Source organism: Punica granatum, chromosome 4 (assembly GCF_007655135.1).
Source record: "Punica granatum isolate Tunisia-2019 chromosome 4, ASM765513v2, whole genome shotgun sequence".
Classification (NCBI taxonomy): Eukaryota; Viridiplantae; Streptophyta; class Magnoliopsida; order Myrtales; family Lythraceae; genus Punica; species Punica granatum.
Genome location: NC_045130.1, coordinates 13965673 through 13982615, shown reverse-complemented (window position 1 = coordinate 13982615; position 16943 = coordinate 13965673). Strand labels below are relative to the sequence as shown.

General features: G+C 37.5%; 2 protein-coding genes across 5 annotated transcripts; one reads left to right on the top strand and one right to left on the bottom strand.

Moving 5' to 3' along the window:
- The first annotated feature begins 306 nt into the window (after window positions 1-306).
- On the top strand, window positions 307-5923 carry LOC116204139 (agamous-like MADS-box protein AGL11). Its single transcript, XM_031536217.1, has 7 exons — window positions 307-344; window positions 4463-4544; window positions 4734-4780; window positions 4992-5091; window positions 5271-5312; window positions 5490-5531; window positions 5733-5923. The coding sequence occupies exons 1-7, from the start codon at window positions 307-309 to the stop codon at window positions 5916-5918; spliced, it is 537 nt and encodes a 178-aa protein (XP_031392077.1). The 3' UTR covers window positions 5919-5923.
- Window positions 5924-9177: 3254 nt separating this feature from the next.
- On the bottom strand, window positions 9178-12350 carry LOC116202675 (immune-associated nucleotide-binding protein 9-like). 4 transcript variants are annotated; one of them, XM_031534280.1, is made up of 6 exons: window positions 11776-12350; window positions 11072-11327; window positions 10707-10984; window positions 10115-10279; window positions 9895-10029; window positions 9178-9580 (listed from the first exon to the last, which is right to left on the bottom strand). In XM_031534280.1, the coding sequence occupies exons 2-6, from the start codon at window positions 11304-11306 to the stop codon at window positions 9350-9352; spliced, it is 1044 nt and encodes a 347-aa protein (XP_031390140.1). In that variant the 5' UTR covers window positions 11307-11327; window positions 11776-12350; the 3' UTR covers window positions 9178-9349. The 4 variants fall into 4 exon arrangements, with proteins under 4 accessions (XP_031390140.1, XP_031390138.1, XP_031390141.1 ...); XM_031534278.1 differs by having other exon boundaries at window positions 11674-12349; XM_031534281.1 differs by lacking the exon at window positions 11776-12350 and adding an exon at window positions 11571-11668.
- Window positions 12351-16943: the final 4593 nt, after the last annotated feature.

Sequence of the window (16943 nt, the reverse complement as noted above, 5' to 3'; positions counted from 1 at the left end):
TCTTTTCTTTTGAGCATGTCTCTAGCCTTGGTATCCAGAAGTCTAACGATTCTTATTAATCTAGTCCGAACTAGCCTTAGTATCCAAAAGTCTAACGATTTTTATTAATCTAGTTCGAACTGGACTTCTGAATACCAAAGATAGAGACATGCTCAAAAGAAAAGAAAAAAAAATAAGAATTGTTAGACTTCTAGTAAGAGATAAAAATATTATGTACAAGACTCAAATTTGATATCTTATTTAAGGGGAATGAGTACTAAACTGTATGAATCAACCCTTGATGATATCAAATGAACATTTTCGTTTATGACGACAGATTATCATATCGTACTGGGATATGGATGGTATCACCGGTAGTAGTTCATGTTCAACGTACGAGTTGTTATGTAAAGCATATTGTATTGATCTCGATTCAAAAAAATTAAATGTACGCATTTCGGTATTTAGGCAGGTAGAAGTCCCCTGAGCTCATACCAGAGGAAGGCATCTCTTTGTGCGCGAATTACATACATACATGGTAATAACTCATAATAATATTTGCTCAATTAAGGGTGTGAGTGTGTAAATAAACTATTAAAGAAGCAATGAAGCCTATTGAACAATGTAGAACCCTTTGTCTGTGTTTGTGTGCATTTTGGACACGAACTATCGACGAATGAACTATTTATGAGAGCTTATTCTATGTTTATGGATTGAGATACTAAGAAAGAATGGAAGTCGGGATCGAATATAACAAAGGATCATGTTGATTGCACATGATGCCATTCTGGGTAATGTTAACGAATTCCCCACTGTGCTTAATATAAATAGAAGTTCTTATAGTTGCAGACTACAGTGTGATGATTGAGATCCATTCCTTTTCTGGTCCTTCGTCTTATTTTATCTTCTCTTCTTCTTTTTTAATTGCTTCTTCCTCTACGCATTTTTCCCCTTTAATATAAGCCTGAGCTTTTAAGTGAATATGAGCCCAAGTCCGTATAAGCCCAAATGGAAATCTAATATGGTATCAGAGCGGGTTATGCTTCCGCATGCCTACGCGCGTATGCGCATGGACTCACACCACGCCAGACCCAGTATGTCCGAGTGCAGCCAAGAGTGCGCCTCGTGTTAGTGTCCCCCCTCGCCCGAGCACGGAAGATGAGCCCGGCTCGAGGTCAATTGTTGAGGATGGGTATTTAAGGGCACGTGATAACGTGTAGGCAGAAATAGACCACACATTGCACGTGAGGGCGGGTGTTGAGGAGTAAAATGGGATAAATCCCACATCGGAAAAGAAAAGGAAAATTCATGGGTTAATATATGGCTTGGGTACCACCATTTAAAAGCTCGAGCTTTTAAGTGGAAATGGGCCAAGGTCCGTATAAGCCCAATGAAAATTTAATATGGTATCAGAACGGGTTATGCTTCCGCATGCCTAGGCGCGTATGCGCATGGACTCACACCACGTTCGGCCCAGTATGTCCGAGTGCAGCCAAGAGTGTGCCTCGTGTTAGTGTGCCCCCTCACCCGAGCACGGAAGATGAGCCCGGCTCGAGGTCAATTGTTGAGGACGGGTATTTAAGGGCACGTGATAACGTGTAGGCAGAAATAGACCACACATTGCACGTGAGGGCGGGTGTTGAGGAGTAAAATGGGATAAATCCCACATCGGAAAAGAAAAGGAAAATCCATGGATTAATATATGGCTTGGGTACCACCATTTATAAACTTGAACTTTTAAGTGGATATGGACCCAAGTCCGTATAAGCCCAAATGGAAATCTAATAAAAAAGCAAAGTGAATTGGCATCAATGCCCTCTGGCAATGGTGATAATTTGATATAAAAGTATCGATATAGTAAATGCTCCATTTATTACATATATACTCATAAAAATGCTCGAACTTTAGCTTCCTAGCCAACATATTGATATCTTAACTTTGGTGGACCATATAAATTGGATCTATAATAATTTCAGCAATTACATAAGTTGTGCCTTATGTCTTCCGATCAGTACAAGATATTGATCCATGCCCCTGGCTAGGTCTTGTTGTGAAATGCGGTTTTCGCGGTTACTCTAATGCTATCCTTGCAGATTAATTAGACATTTAACCATTCGGGCGTCACTGCTAAAATATCGCAGCAATTGATTGCTTGAATTGAAAGACCTCCATATATATTGCGATGAGCATGCATGTTTCTGTTCAAACCAAATGGTACGTACCTGTTTAAATGCAACACAAATCCAAATGGAATTCGTATATATACAAACTGATTGTATGACTAAAATCCTCGTGGCCAATTCTACTGATCGAGGCAGATAAGTGGGCTAATTGATAATAATTTTTACTTACGAATTATTGGAAGGTGAATATATTATAGTAGTGCTCTATAGGCTTGACAATCATGATACTGCCAGACCACTAAGCTAATGTATAATTACATATTTGAGCAGTAGCCGGCCACGAAAATTATGCAGACGTATACACATATAAAATTTTAGAAATTGCAATTTGCAGTATATATGTATAATCTCTTCTCCATTATCTATAGATATTATATATGCAGATCGATGGATCATAAAATGGCCAATTATTTTAACAAACACATAAATCATATTGAATATATATGTATGATCTTGTAATTTTTGCTATGCTTGGTTTTTTATGTTTTTGTAATCCTTGAGCGATGTTAATATCTGAATACAAATGTTCTTAGTATATATATTACACGTGATCTGCACACAACAAAAGATAAATATATATATACATATATATGTCCGTGTGTGTAGCTCTAATAATATGCGCTCAATTTGCACACTGAACATAATAAAAACATCTTAAAACTTTGTTAGAAGATTAGTTATGATTAATTATTATTTTCTGAAGAGTACAAGTTTTAATTCTATTTTTTTATTAATTGATAGTAATTAATCACTCGTGTATTTTTCTAATCAACACTATGTATGGGAAGGGACTAGAGAAAGAAAGCCTCATTTTAAAACTCGATTCCTCCTTTTCTCGAGCACAAAACATATATGTAAAAGATAACAGTTCCCTATCAAATAAACTTTCGTTATGGAAAGAAAAATGTAACCCATGCACGATAATTATTTTCAATGGATTACAGCGTGAGTTTATATGTAAGAGTATGAAGTTATTTTGTCTCAATTTTTCAATCGACCAAAAGATAAGGACATTGTATTGTACTTGTTTTGGAATGTGCAATTCTAGAACATACAAAATACATTTAATCAAGTATTGCCAACATCTGATAGCATAAGAGTTATACTCGACCATTTTCATTTTATGTCAGTCTCTCCCGAGCTTCCTACATGCAGATACATGCACATATACATACGTATGTACACATTCTGAGTTTGGAGTTTCATTGTCACTTCAAATAATCCCATGGGGTGAATGATTGATAGAGCCATTGACGTATCGAATGCTCATATAACTTGGAAATTAAAGATATCATATAAATCTCCTTGGAACCGAAAAAAAAGATAGAATCTATTTTACTTCATCTGTCAAATAGTAATATACATTATAAAAACTCACAAGAAGCGCCTTGTGGTTAGGGTCGAACAATGCTTAAATAAGATGAGTATCAACCAATAAATTGAGAATACCTATAATCTCACTGAAAATATGTACCTCATGTATTTCAAAGAATCTCCTCATAATTGGATTTTTTTCCCCTTATAAGTACTTGGGGTTGTATTCTATTATTTCCTTTCTGTCCTGTTCTCCTTTCTTTTTCTTTCTAGTCTAGACACGATCTAATTTTTGCTTTATGACATAAATTCTTGCAAAGAAATGTGATATACGTTGAGAAAAGTTTTGGAAAAGACTTTGCCTTTTCTCTTTATTTATCTTGACTTGATAGTGGGTATATAGCCGAGTAGGGGGACATCCAATCTCCATGTCTTCTCATTATTACAAGCATTTCACTTCTTAGTACCTGGTATCCATCGGAAAGTTCCCACTAAAACAAGATAGATTGATTGAACAAGAGAGAGAGAGGATATAATTTTTCCAGGAAATTCTACGCTTCTTAAAGCCTTCATGCACAAAATCGACGTTTATTCTCTTCTCAGAATTACTTTTTCATGTCCTTTAACTCCACGAAAGCTGATTGGCTAGAGTCTAGCTAGAAGTATTCGGATACCATGGACAAACATCCCTTTATGGATTATCGGTTCCAAATGATAGTTAATTACGTAATGGATCATATCGTTGCTTTATTAATATTGACGCGATGGTTAATTGATCGAATTATCATCATCATCTTACAACCTTCTAGTTGTGAGTAATATGTCACTCGCCCTTTTTAGTTATCGTATTTTTCCTCTGCTGGCGTACATTATCTACATCTTTGCCACGTTCAGTAATTACGTAACCCAGTAGATATTTACTTACCCCGTGCATCACATCATCGAAAATTATTAAGCTTTACAAGTTATTATATATCGGTTAGCAGCATCAAGACAACTATAGAGAGGTATAAGAAGGCTAGCTCAGACAGTTGGAACACGACTTCTGTTACAGAGATCAATGCTCAGGTAATATTTACGTGTGGCCGTTGTCTGATCTAGTTATTACAAAAGATCGAAAAAAAGCAGCAGATTTCGTCTTTCCTTCTCTAGATTTGCACATTTTTTCCTATAAGTAACTGATTTATATATTTTGTGCAGTTCCTTCCATGCACAATATATGACATATCTCTAATTTATCTTTTTGTATATATGCAGTATTATCAACAAGAATCAGCCAAGCTGAGGCAGCAGATACAGATGCTGTAACAGATAAATTACTTTCCCAAAGATTTTTCCACTTTCCTTGAAATCGACAAATTCGGCAAACAATATCACAGTAGAACTATACTATGTATGCACTACTTACAAAGAATGAAGTTCTACAAACAGAAATATTGTACGCCAATAAGGTATCATAAAACATTATGTGACCCGGCTTTGTGCTGATTATATAGTGCATATTATGCATGGCAGGCATTTGATGGGAGATTCTTTGAGTGCCCTTTCCGTGAAGGAACTGAAGCAGCTCGAGAACAGGCTCGAGCGCGGAATCACCAGAATTAGGTCCAAGAAGGCAACCCTTATATGATCTTTTTTTTTTAGTGCAATCCCCTAATGTAATTATTTACTATATAGTTTTCACAACATCATAATTTCGATAGATATTCCTGTTTTTAATTTTACTTTTAGTAGTTCATCTATTTTTACTCTTACTTGGACAACTCCTGATTTGTTTTCATCCATGTCGAACAGCATGAAATGCTGCTTGCTGAGATTGAGTACTCGCAGAAAAAGGTACGTAATCATATATATATGTATGATTAAGCATATATATATGTGTGTGTGTGTGTATTATATATATATATCCAATGTCTCTTTCTTCTCTCTTTGTGTATCTTAATCTTGCAAACGCTCCATCACCATCTCCATTATAGCAAGAGCTTGTTCATCAGTTCATAATTTGTTTCACAGGAGATTGAGATGGAAAATGAAACTGTGTACCTTTGCACCAAGGTATGTAAAAACTCGTATTCGTGTGCGTAGCTGCAATATGTTCTCCATAATATCTTTATATACACATATGAGATTTCTACTATACTCTATATATGCATATATGAAATTCGCTTAATGATACCATGCATACACCGTAATTTGTTTTTCTACATATTTTGGATTTTCTAATCAGACTTTTCTTGAATCACCATGGACAAACAGATAGCTGAGATAGAGAGGATGGAACACGTGAATATGGTTATGGGCCAGGAGATGAATGCGATTCAGGTGTTGGCTTCCTGCAATTTCTTCCCTCCCAATATGTTGGAGGGTGGAAATTCCTACTCTCATCCCGATAAGAAACTCCATCTCGGGTATGAATCAATAATTCTATGCATACTAGTCTAGATACTTTATGGAAATTGTAGCGTCTCGTCTGGCGTTTTAAATGCTCAGTTGCTGGTGGATCATCGTACTTTTAATAAGTAAGTGTCATAAAAAAATATTATGATCCACCAGCGTATTTATTATAAGAAGTGTCATCAAATGTACGCTGGTGGATCATCGAATTGTACTACGACATGGTAGTGCTGATAGTACTTTAGGTTTAATGTACAAGATGTTATGAGAGCATGTACCGTTCTTGGTTCAAGAATAAAATGTACGTGCCTTCATTTTTATTTATTTATTATTTTTGCTAACTCGGGATGTCCGGGCTTTGCCCTACTAATCCCTGAGGCTCTGTGAACCCCCGGCGGCGCACAAAACGGGTAATCACGGCAAAGGTGCTCCGGTGGCTCCAAGGGGTTTTGAATCTTGGGATCGGGTGGATATTTAAGCTCTTTCTTACCACTAAGCCAAACTTGTCACGACCCAAAATTTCAGCAAAGTTTCTCCAATGTTTTCTCGATATCCATTATTACATAAACCATTCATTTATAACATGCTTTCCACCTCCCAAAACATTTAACCAATTCAGCAATCTATACAAAGGCATATAACCAATTCAGCAGGTTCTGATATGTATATAACTCTCAAGGGAGTACTTTTTCATAGCCATATCACTAGCCCAGCTAAACAAAAGTTTCAGATCGTAACATAACTATAACATTCTACAAGAACTTACTACTTATACTAGGAGTGGCTCTACTGCAAAAGATCCTTTGCGCTAATCCCCGTTGTTCAAAAAGATATCTTGTGCGGTTAGTCTAGCTCCTAGCTCATCTGGAAAAATATATGCAGGGGTGAGCTGCATCTCAGTGAATACGATATTTCAAAGTAAAATGAATTAATACATTCATAATTCACAGTCAATCAAATATATATATATATATATATATGTATCTATATACTCTATCACAATATTGAGTCTAATACCAACCTAATACGTTCATACAACTAACTCAACAAACAAATCTCAAGTAAATTATAAGCCTATCTTCATCATCATATCTCATAAGGGGGCCCCTTTTTCTATTCCGCCGGGTCCAGCGGTTGTTCGTGCCCCTTTTGCTATTCCGCCGGGTCCAGCGGCCGTTCGTGCCCCTTTTGCTATTCCGCCGGGTCCAGCGGCCTCATGGCTATAATCACACAATAATACTAGCATACTCAACACATATATCAACTATATTCCTCAATCATTTAGTCACCTCCACTTCTATAACAACACATATAAATATTTACTATCATTTTACGATGGAAGAAAGTACTCACTAAGACCCCTCAAAACGATAACTCAATGAGTCGAGCTGTTTGGTTGTATAATCTCGGTCTCCTCAGCCCCTATTCATATTCAAGCACAAATGTTAGATAATATACCAAATAAAAGCATAAATATACATCAATTCAACTCTCTTGTTCCTATTAATCACAAGCACCCACATAAGAATAAGATAATATGCATAATAATGACATTACATGCTAGTCCGTTTAATTGTTTCTCCATTTTTATTAAAGCTAAAATTACTTCCATACACAGGTTCATCCCACTCTCTACTCGTTATTATCCATCAATCATTGCTCAGTTCTCCTTACTCCTCAATTCCTCATTAAAACATGTTACTATCTCATAATTATTTTGAATTAGTAAATTCGAAGAGGCTCGATATTCAATTGTTAATAAGCAGCTAAGCAGCAACCCAATAAAGTTGGCCTCCATACCCAATTAACCATCAAGAAAAACATCTAACTTCTTCAATTTGTTGCCTTAGTGAACTCATACAACCAACTCTAAGCAAATGACAAGTGTTCTTATCATCTCATGAACACAACTCCACATTTTTAGCTTATTAAAATAACTATAAAACACTCCAGCACCACAATAAAGGCAAGCCAATTGCCTTGACAAAACTCAGCTCCTAAAATACTATATCGAATTATCAATCCAACTTATTCAACTTACTACTCAAAACAAATTTCCACTTCCAACACTTCCCTTGAACTTCACAGTAAGCAACCTCAGTTAATCCTACGGAAAATTTCTATTCAAGAACACTTCCCCAGTCAGAAAATGAATTGGCATTATTGGGAATTATTTTACCAACCTCTAATTTGCAATTGGCTCAAAGAACAAGATATATGCATATATATGTTTATATATACGCCTGCATATCTATATATATATATATATATATATAATTATACTTTCAAGAAGGCATAGATGATTGTAGGAACTTAAACTCCTCTAGTTGCTTAGGTGAAATTCAACATAAAACAATCTATATTACCCACATGCAAGATAATCCAAAGAACAAATAGAAATAAGACAAACAAACACAACCAACACAACTATTTCAGCTTGAACATACCAAACCATGTTGTTTATCTACGCAATTGCAAGTTTCAGCGGTTTGTTTCCCAAATCCCGACTCTCCTTACTTCGTTTCCCTCAATTCTCCTCTAACTTTGCACCTTAGCTCTCTCTCTCTCTCTCCCACTGTTCTGCTCTGTTTTTCCTTCAACTATTTCAGTAGAGAACACAGCAAGAAATTGAAAAGAAAAGGTCAATGGCGGTGGATTACTGAGGGAGAGAATGAAGTACACGTGGGGCCCCTTGCTACCCCTCTTTTTATTTTATTTTATTTTTTCCAGCCACAAAAATTTATGGTGTATAACTTACATGTAATATACATAAGCATGTATTTGTATAGGTTATATGTATATATATATGTGCATGTTCGGTTGACCGGTCTCACAAAACTCCTTGGAGTTAAATGTACCTGCCTTCATGTTTATGCAGGTAGAAGTCCCCCGAGCTGATTCTAGATAAAGGCATCCCCTGTGTGCGAAGTACGTATGGTTATAAAAGCTGCCTTCAATGAAGGGTTAGCGTGGTGTTTGAGTGTGTAATTAAAGCTGCAACGAAGCCTATAAACATCCTGCAACTCCTGAATTAGTACGGCCATCGGACTAATTGGACAATATGTAAGGCTCTGTGTTTGTGTGCATTTTGTATGTACTACTGATGAATGAACTATACATACGAGAGATTATTCTATGTTTATGGATTGATTCTGAGAAAGAATGGAAGTCAGGTTCGATTATAACAAAGGATCGCATTTTAAGTACATGTACATCAATTTCGTACTAGACCTGTTACGATCATTTACAGAGCACTAAAGCAGAGATAGTCTCATCTGACATACAGATCTTTGGGGTAGATAGTGAATAACGGAAGCACCATTAGTGAACTTAAAATGATACGCAAATAATGCAAGCCATAAATCCATTTACATGACACGAGCAATCACAAGAGTATTCCATAGGTTACTATCACAACACAAGTGGATATCGAAATCTTCGAGACCGAAACATTCTCCAGGATATCCCGGTCTTGCATATTATAGAATGGGGCATGGTGGGGGCAGCGGTAAGGGCAGCGGTATGGGCAGCGGTATGGGCAGCCGACGGACCCTCTCGGCTCTATGCAGCCTCTCCCTGAGATCATGAATCTCGTCATTTGACTTCGCCTGAGCCAACTGTGCTTGCTCTTCAGTCCTCACACGAGCGGCCTGCTCCTCTGCCAACTTCTGCTCGAGCCTCTTGACCTCCACTCTCAGCTTGGTTTCAATCTAAAGAGTAAGCAATCACACCAAACAGTTCAGTCCAACAAGTCCAGAAATGTTCCTCTTAAATAGCAGATGAGAGATATGGCAGATAATCACAGCCTTCGAAACATAAGTACGCATCTTAGACAAATCCATAATTACCGGAAAAAAGATTAAAAGACTCCGCAAAAACATATTTTATATTGGAATATAATTGTCAGAAATGCCATTGCGGTGAACATTAAATTTTTCAATGACGACACAGAAATACAAAGCCAGAAAAAGGGGGGAAAAAATCAATCCGTTGATCAGAAATACAACTGTACGCTAAAATATACCATCTCAGAAATTCGCTTCAGCTGCTCATCATAAGATTTTTGGATCTCTTCCTTAAACTTCAGTATCTGTCCTTGGTTGTAACCTCTGAGAGAGCCAACCGCTTCCTGTTGCTCCTGGAGCTTCTTTGCTCCTTTCTGCCAAACAAACACTCATAGTTTGGAAATTGTTAGTGCAATAGCATTTATTTTACTTGCTTTAAGTTTTACATGCTCTACTTACCCTCATTTCGGCAAATATCTCATCTGAAAAAGGTTTTCCGCCATTCTGGCTTATCACTGCATCGACAAGGGAAAATAGCTCCCGAACTTGGGCTATTTTCTTGTCCTGATCCTTCGTCTTATTATCGAAAAGAACGTGCCGGTTCCCGCAGAGAGCAAGAACATCCTTCAATAAATATTTTACAAGATATCAGTGTGCAGCAGCAATAGTAGAAGATACTCATGGTCAATGTCGTCTTGGTAATTTTTATTGCATTGTATCTTACAAAGGCAGCTCAAAAGCTTTTACTAAACTCAATCTTGGGCAATCTTACTGGAAGTAAACCGAGTTTAGTTCAACAAAATTTCTGAAAGTAGACTACAAAATACTTAAAATTTAAAAACAAGTTGATCTCTCTAGCCAACGTTGAGACTTGAAACTGGATTGTGCTTAGCAGCGTCATCAGAGATAAAGCAATCTGATAAATCTATATTTAGGAATTGGAATCCCCTAGGTGGCATATCAATCAAACCACCTGTTGTAATTACTCAGAGTTTGCAACTTACTTTAAATGATCTATGAATATCTAACTGCATAAAGAGGTAGAGGTCACCTTCAAAGGCTGTGGGCACTCACGACCCAAGTAATCTTCCAGAGTTTCATCATTATCTTCAAGTTCATCCCCACCAGTGAACACAGCAATCATGTAGTTGACTATCTTGTTTCCAAACAAAGTCCTCAGGGCATGGAAGGCAGCTTCTTCCTCCTCCGAAAAGCGGGTCCTAACAGAAAAGACCAAAACCACAGCATGGATCCCTTCCTTGGCCAGATCGATACACCTGACAATTTCTTTTCCAACATCGCCGATTCCAGCAGAACTATCGAAAAGCCCTGCAATTACAAAACATGTCCTAGCTAAGAACCTCTCAATATGCATGAAATATCTCATTCTGCAGAAGTTTGTTAAAAGATCATTACCGGGAGTGTCAATTACATTGACAATCTGGCCATCAGGCAGGACAGTTTGCTGCAACTGGCAGGTGCTTGTCACCCCCGACGAGCTAGCCCTCGACTTGAAAGCCCTCCTCCCAAGAATAGTGTTCCCTGTGGCACTTTTACCATTACCTGTCCTGCCCACTAGAACCAGCGTCCGAACACCAGCATAAGAGGAAGTGAGCCCCCAATCATCATCTATTGCAATCCCAGCCATCATGTAAAAACCAATTCACTTCAACTGCAAGACATAGATATAATCGCGAGTCATACAAAATGTCCTCAACATCAATACCGAGCATGAACAAATCTCACATCTAATCTAATTAGATAAAGTTCCGACTTTTACCAGTCTCCTAGGCCTTATATCGGGAATTTAGCTTCGAAAATAAAACCTTTGCACAGTAGTTTGTCAAAGAAGAACAAAAGACTCGAGCTTTGGAGTTAAGCACAGGATTTCGAAAGACTTATCAAGCAAACATACACGAAAGGCACTGAAATTCGTCTCTAGAGCATAAACAGAACACCATCACTAACAATCTTGCAGCACTGACATCAATAAGATAAGAAGATCGATCAGCTACTACCAGGGAAGTAGAGAAGCTCGATAGATTATTAACGGTTGCACGAAGAGCACTTATAGAGAAGAATCAACGGCAATTCAGCCACCGTAAGTAAGGTAATCAGACAAGGAAGGAGAAATTCGCTTCCTTGCTCGTCCGTGAAGAAGACGAAGGAGGATCACTTCAGATAGAGGAATGAATCGGATTTGGTCGTCGGCAGAAGGTAAGGAAGGCATTTTCGGAATGAATGCTGCTACTGAAGCTGGAGGGCGGGAATGAATTCTTACTCCCATCTCACCCCGACCCCGACAAGAAACTCCATCCCGGTTACGGTACGGATCGATAGTTCTATCTAGACAAATTCCAGTTTGCCGGTGTCCGCCTCCCTCCGCCTCCTCCGCTATCTGCTTCAGACCAACCATCTCAGCCACTTTCATTCCAGCACTCTCTCTCTCTCTCTGAGCTTCTCCCTGCCTCTCCAGATTTCGCTGCTCGGCTGCCTGCCTGCCGCAGGACTTGGAGGGGCATAGACCTTGATGATGGGCTTCAAGAACTTCCCACTCAGTACCGATTTGGCCTAACCTAAAACCCTAGAGAAACGCAACGCAGGGAGTGAAGGGAGGGAGGCGGCTGTGGCGGTGGCTGCGTGCACTGGTGAGTGCAGAGGCGGATCTCCACAGGATGAGAGAGAGACAGTGGCGGGGATGAGTTTCCAAAAAAAAAAAAAAACACACGAAAGAATTTCTTGTTCGTTTATAAATTCTATAAAACTTTGAGAGTGAAGAGGAATTTCTCCAAAACCATATGAACTTTCTTTTTTTTCTTTTCTTTTGAGCATGTCTCTAGCCTTGGTATCCAGAAGTCTAACGATTCTTATTAATCTAGTCCGAACTAGCCATAATATCCAAAAGTCTAATGATTTTTATTCATCTAGTTCGAACTGGACTTCTGAATACCAAATCTAGAGACATGCTCAAAAGAAAAGAAAAAAAATAAGAATTGTTAGACTTCTAGTAAGAGACAAAAATATTATGAACAAAACTCGAATTTGATACCTTATTTAAGGGGAATGAGTACTAAACTGTATGAATCAACCCTTGATGATATCAAATGAACATTTTCGTTTATGACGGCAGATTATCATATCGTACTGGGATATGGATGGTACCACCGGTAGTAGTTCATGTTCAACGTACGAAGTCTTATGTAAAGCATATTGTATTGATCTCGATTCAAAAAATTTAAATGTACGCATTTCGGTATTTAGGTAGGTAGAAGTCCCCTGAGCTCATACCGGAGGAAGGCATCTCTTTGTGCGCGAATTACATACATACATGGTAATAACTCATAATAATATTTGCTCAATTAAGGGTGTGAGTGTGTAAATAAACTATTAAAAAAGCAATGAAGCCTATTGAACAATGTAGAACCCTTTGTCTGTGTTTGCGTGCATTTTGTACACGAACTATCGACGAATGAACTATTTATGAGAGCTTATTCTATGTTTATGGATTGAGATACTAAGAAAGAATGGAAGTCGGGATCGAATATAACAAAGGATCATGTTGATTGCACATGATGCCATTCTGGGTAATGTTAACGAATTCCCCACTGTGCTTAATATAAATAGAAGTTCTTATAGTTGCAGACTACAGTGTGATGATTGAGATCCATTCCTTTTCTGGTCCTTCGTCTTATTTTATCTTCTCTTCTTCTTTTTTAATTGCTTCTTCCTCTACGCATTTTTCCCCTTTTAATATAAGCCTGAGCTTTTAAGTGAATATGAGCCCAAGTCCGTATAAGCCCAAATGGAAATCTAATATGGTATCAGAGCGGGTTATGCTTCCGCATGCCTACGCGCGTATGCGCATGGACTCACACCACGCCAGACCCAGTATGTCCGAGTGCAGCCAAGAGTGCGCCTCGTGTTAGTGTCCCCCCTCGCCCGAGCACGGAAGATGAGCCCGGCTCGAGGTCAATTGTTGAGGATGGGTATTTAAGGGCACGTGATAACGTGTAGGCAGAAATAGACCACACATTGCACGTGAGGGCGGGTGTTGAGGAGTAAAATGGGATAAATCCCACATCGGAAAAGAAAAGGAAAATTCATGGGTTAATATATGGCTTGGGTACCACCATTTAAAAGCTCGAGCTTTTAAGTGGAAATGGGCCAAGGTCCGTATAAGCCCAATGAAAATTTAATATGGTATCAGAACGGGTTATGCTTCCGCATGCCTAGGCGCGTATGCGCATGGACTCACACCACGTCGGGCCCAGTATGTCCGAGTGCAGCCAAGAGTGTGCCTCGTGTTAGTGTGCCCCCTCACCCGAGCAAGGAAGATGAGCCCGGCTCGAGGTCAATTGTTGAGGACGGGTATTTAAGGGCACGTGATAACGTGTAGGCAGAAATAGACCACACATTGCACGTGAGGGCGGGTGTTGAGGAGTAAAATGGGATAAATCCCACATCGGAAAAGAAAAGGAAAATCCATGGATTAATATATGGCTTGGGTACCACCATTTATAAACTTGAACTTTTAAGTGGATATGGACCCAAGTCCGTATAAGCCCAAATGGAAATCTAATAAAAAAGCAAAGTGAATTGGCATCAATGCCCTCTGGCAATGGTGATAATTTGATATAAAAGTATCGATATAGTAAATGCTCCATTTATTACATATATACTCATAAAAATGCTCGAACTTTAGCTTCCTAGCCAACATATTGATATCTTAACTTTGGTGGACCATATAAATTGGATCTATAATAATTTCAGCAATTACATAAGTTGTGCCTTATGTCTTCCAATCAGTACAAGATATTGATCCATGCCCCTGGCTAGGTCTTGTTGTGAAATGCGGTTTTCGCGGTTACTCTAATGCTATCCTTGCAGATTAATTAGACATTTAACCATTCGGGCGTCACTGCTAAAATATCGCAGCAATTGATTGCTTGAATTGAAAGACCTCCATATATATTGCGATGAGCATGCATGTTTCTGTTCAAACCAAATGGTACGTACCTGTTTAAATGCAACACAAATCCAAATGGAATTCGTATATATACAAACTGATTGTATGACTAAAATCCTCGTGGCCAATTCTACTGATCGAGGCAGATAAGTGGGCTAATTGATAATAATTTTTACTTACGAATTATTGGAAGGTGAATATATTATAGTAGTGCTCTATAGGCTTGACAATCATGATACTGCCAGACCACTAAGCTAATGTATAATTACATATTTGAGCAGTAGCCGGCCACGAAAATTATGCAGACGTATACACATATAAAATTTTAGAAATTGCAATTTGCAGTATATATGTATAATCTCTTCTCCATTATCTATAGATATTATATATGCAGATCGATGGATCATAAAATGGCCAATTATTTTAACAAACACATAAATCATATTGAATATATATGTATGATCTTGTAATTTTTGCTATGCTTGGTTTTTTATGTTTTTGTAATCCTTGAGCGATGTTAATATCTGAATACAAATGTTCTTAGTATATATATTACACGTGATCTGCACACAACAAAAGATAAATATATATATACATATATATGTCCGTGTGTGTAGCTCTAATAATATGCGCTCAATTTGCACACTGAACATAATAAAAACATCTTAAAACTTTGTTAGAAGATTAGTTATGATTAATTATTATTTTCTGAAGAGTACAAGTTTTAATTCTATTTTTTTATTAATTGATAGTAATTAATCACTCGTGTATTTTTCTAATCAACACTATGTATGGGAAGGGACTAGAGAAAGAAAGCCTCATTTTAAAACTCGATTCCTCCTTTTCTCGAGCACAAAACATATATGTAAAAGATAACAGTTCCCTATCAAATAAACTTTCGTTATGGAAAGAAAAATGTAACCCATGCACGATAATTATTTTCAATGGATTACAGCGTGAGTTTATATGTAAGAGTATGAAGTTATTTTGTCTCAATTTTTCAATCGACCAAAAGATAAGGACATTGTATTGTACTTGTTTTGGAATGTGCAATTCTAGAACATACAAAATACATTTAATCAAGTATTGCCAACATCTGATAGCATAAGAGTTATACTCGACCATTTTCATTTTATGTCAGTCTCTCCCGAGCTTCCTACATGCAGATACATGCACATATACATACGTATGTACACATTCTGAGTTTGGAGTTTCATTGTCACTTCAAATAATCCCATGGGGTGAATGATTGATAGAGCCATTGACGTATCGAATGCTCATATAACTTGGAAATTAAAGATATCATATAAATCTCCTTGGAACCGAAAAAAAAGATAGAATCTATTTTACTTCATCTGTCAAATAGTAATATACATTATAAAAACTCACAAGAAGCGCCTTGTGGTTAGGGTCGAACAATGCTTAAATAAGATGAGTATCAACCAATAAATTGAGAATACCTATAATCTCACTGAAAATATGTACCTCATGTATTTCAAAGAATCTCCTCATAATTGGATTTTTTTCCCCTTATAAGTACTTGGGGTTGTATTCTATTATTTCCTTTCTGTCCTGTTCTCCTTTCTTTTTCTTTCTAGTCTAGACACGATCTAATTTTTGCTTTATGACATAAATTCTTGCAAAGAAATGTGATATACGTTGAGAAAAGTTTTGGAAAAGACTTTGCCTTTTCTCTTTATTTATCTTGACTTGTACATGATAGTGGGTATATAGCATGCATGCACCAATATGTAGCCGAGTAGGGGGACTTCCAATCTCCATGTCTTCTCATTATTACAAGCATTTCACTTCTTAGGACCTGGTATCCATCGGAAAGTTCCCACTAAAACAAGATAGATTGATTGAACAAGAGAGAGAGAGGATAGAATTTTTCCAGGAAATTCTACGCTTCTTAAAGCCTTCATGCACAAAATCGACGTTTATTCTCTTCTCAGAATTACCTTTTCATGTCCTTTAACTCCACGAAAGCTGATTGGCTAGAGTCTAGCTAGAAGTATTCGGATACCATGGACAAACTTCCCTTTATGGATTATCGGTTTCAAATGATAGTTAATTACGTAATGGATCATATCGTTGCTTTATTAATATTGACGCGATGGTTAATTGATCAAATTATCATCATCATCTTACAACCGTGTCGTTGTGAGTAATATGTCACTTACCCTTTTTAATTATCGTATTTTTCCTCTGCCGGCGTACATTATCTACATCTTTGCTACGTTCAGTAATTACGTTACCCAGTAGATATTTACTTACCCCGTGCATCACATCATCGAAAATTATTAAGCTTTACAAGTTATT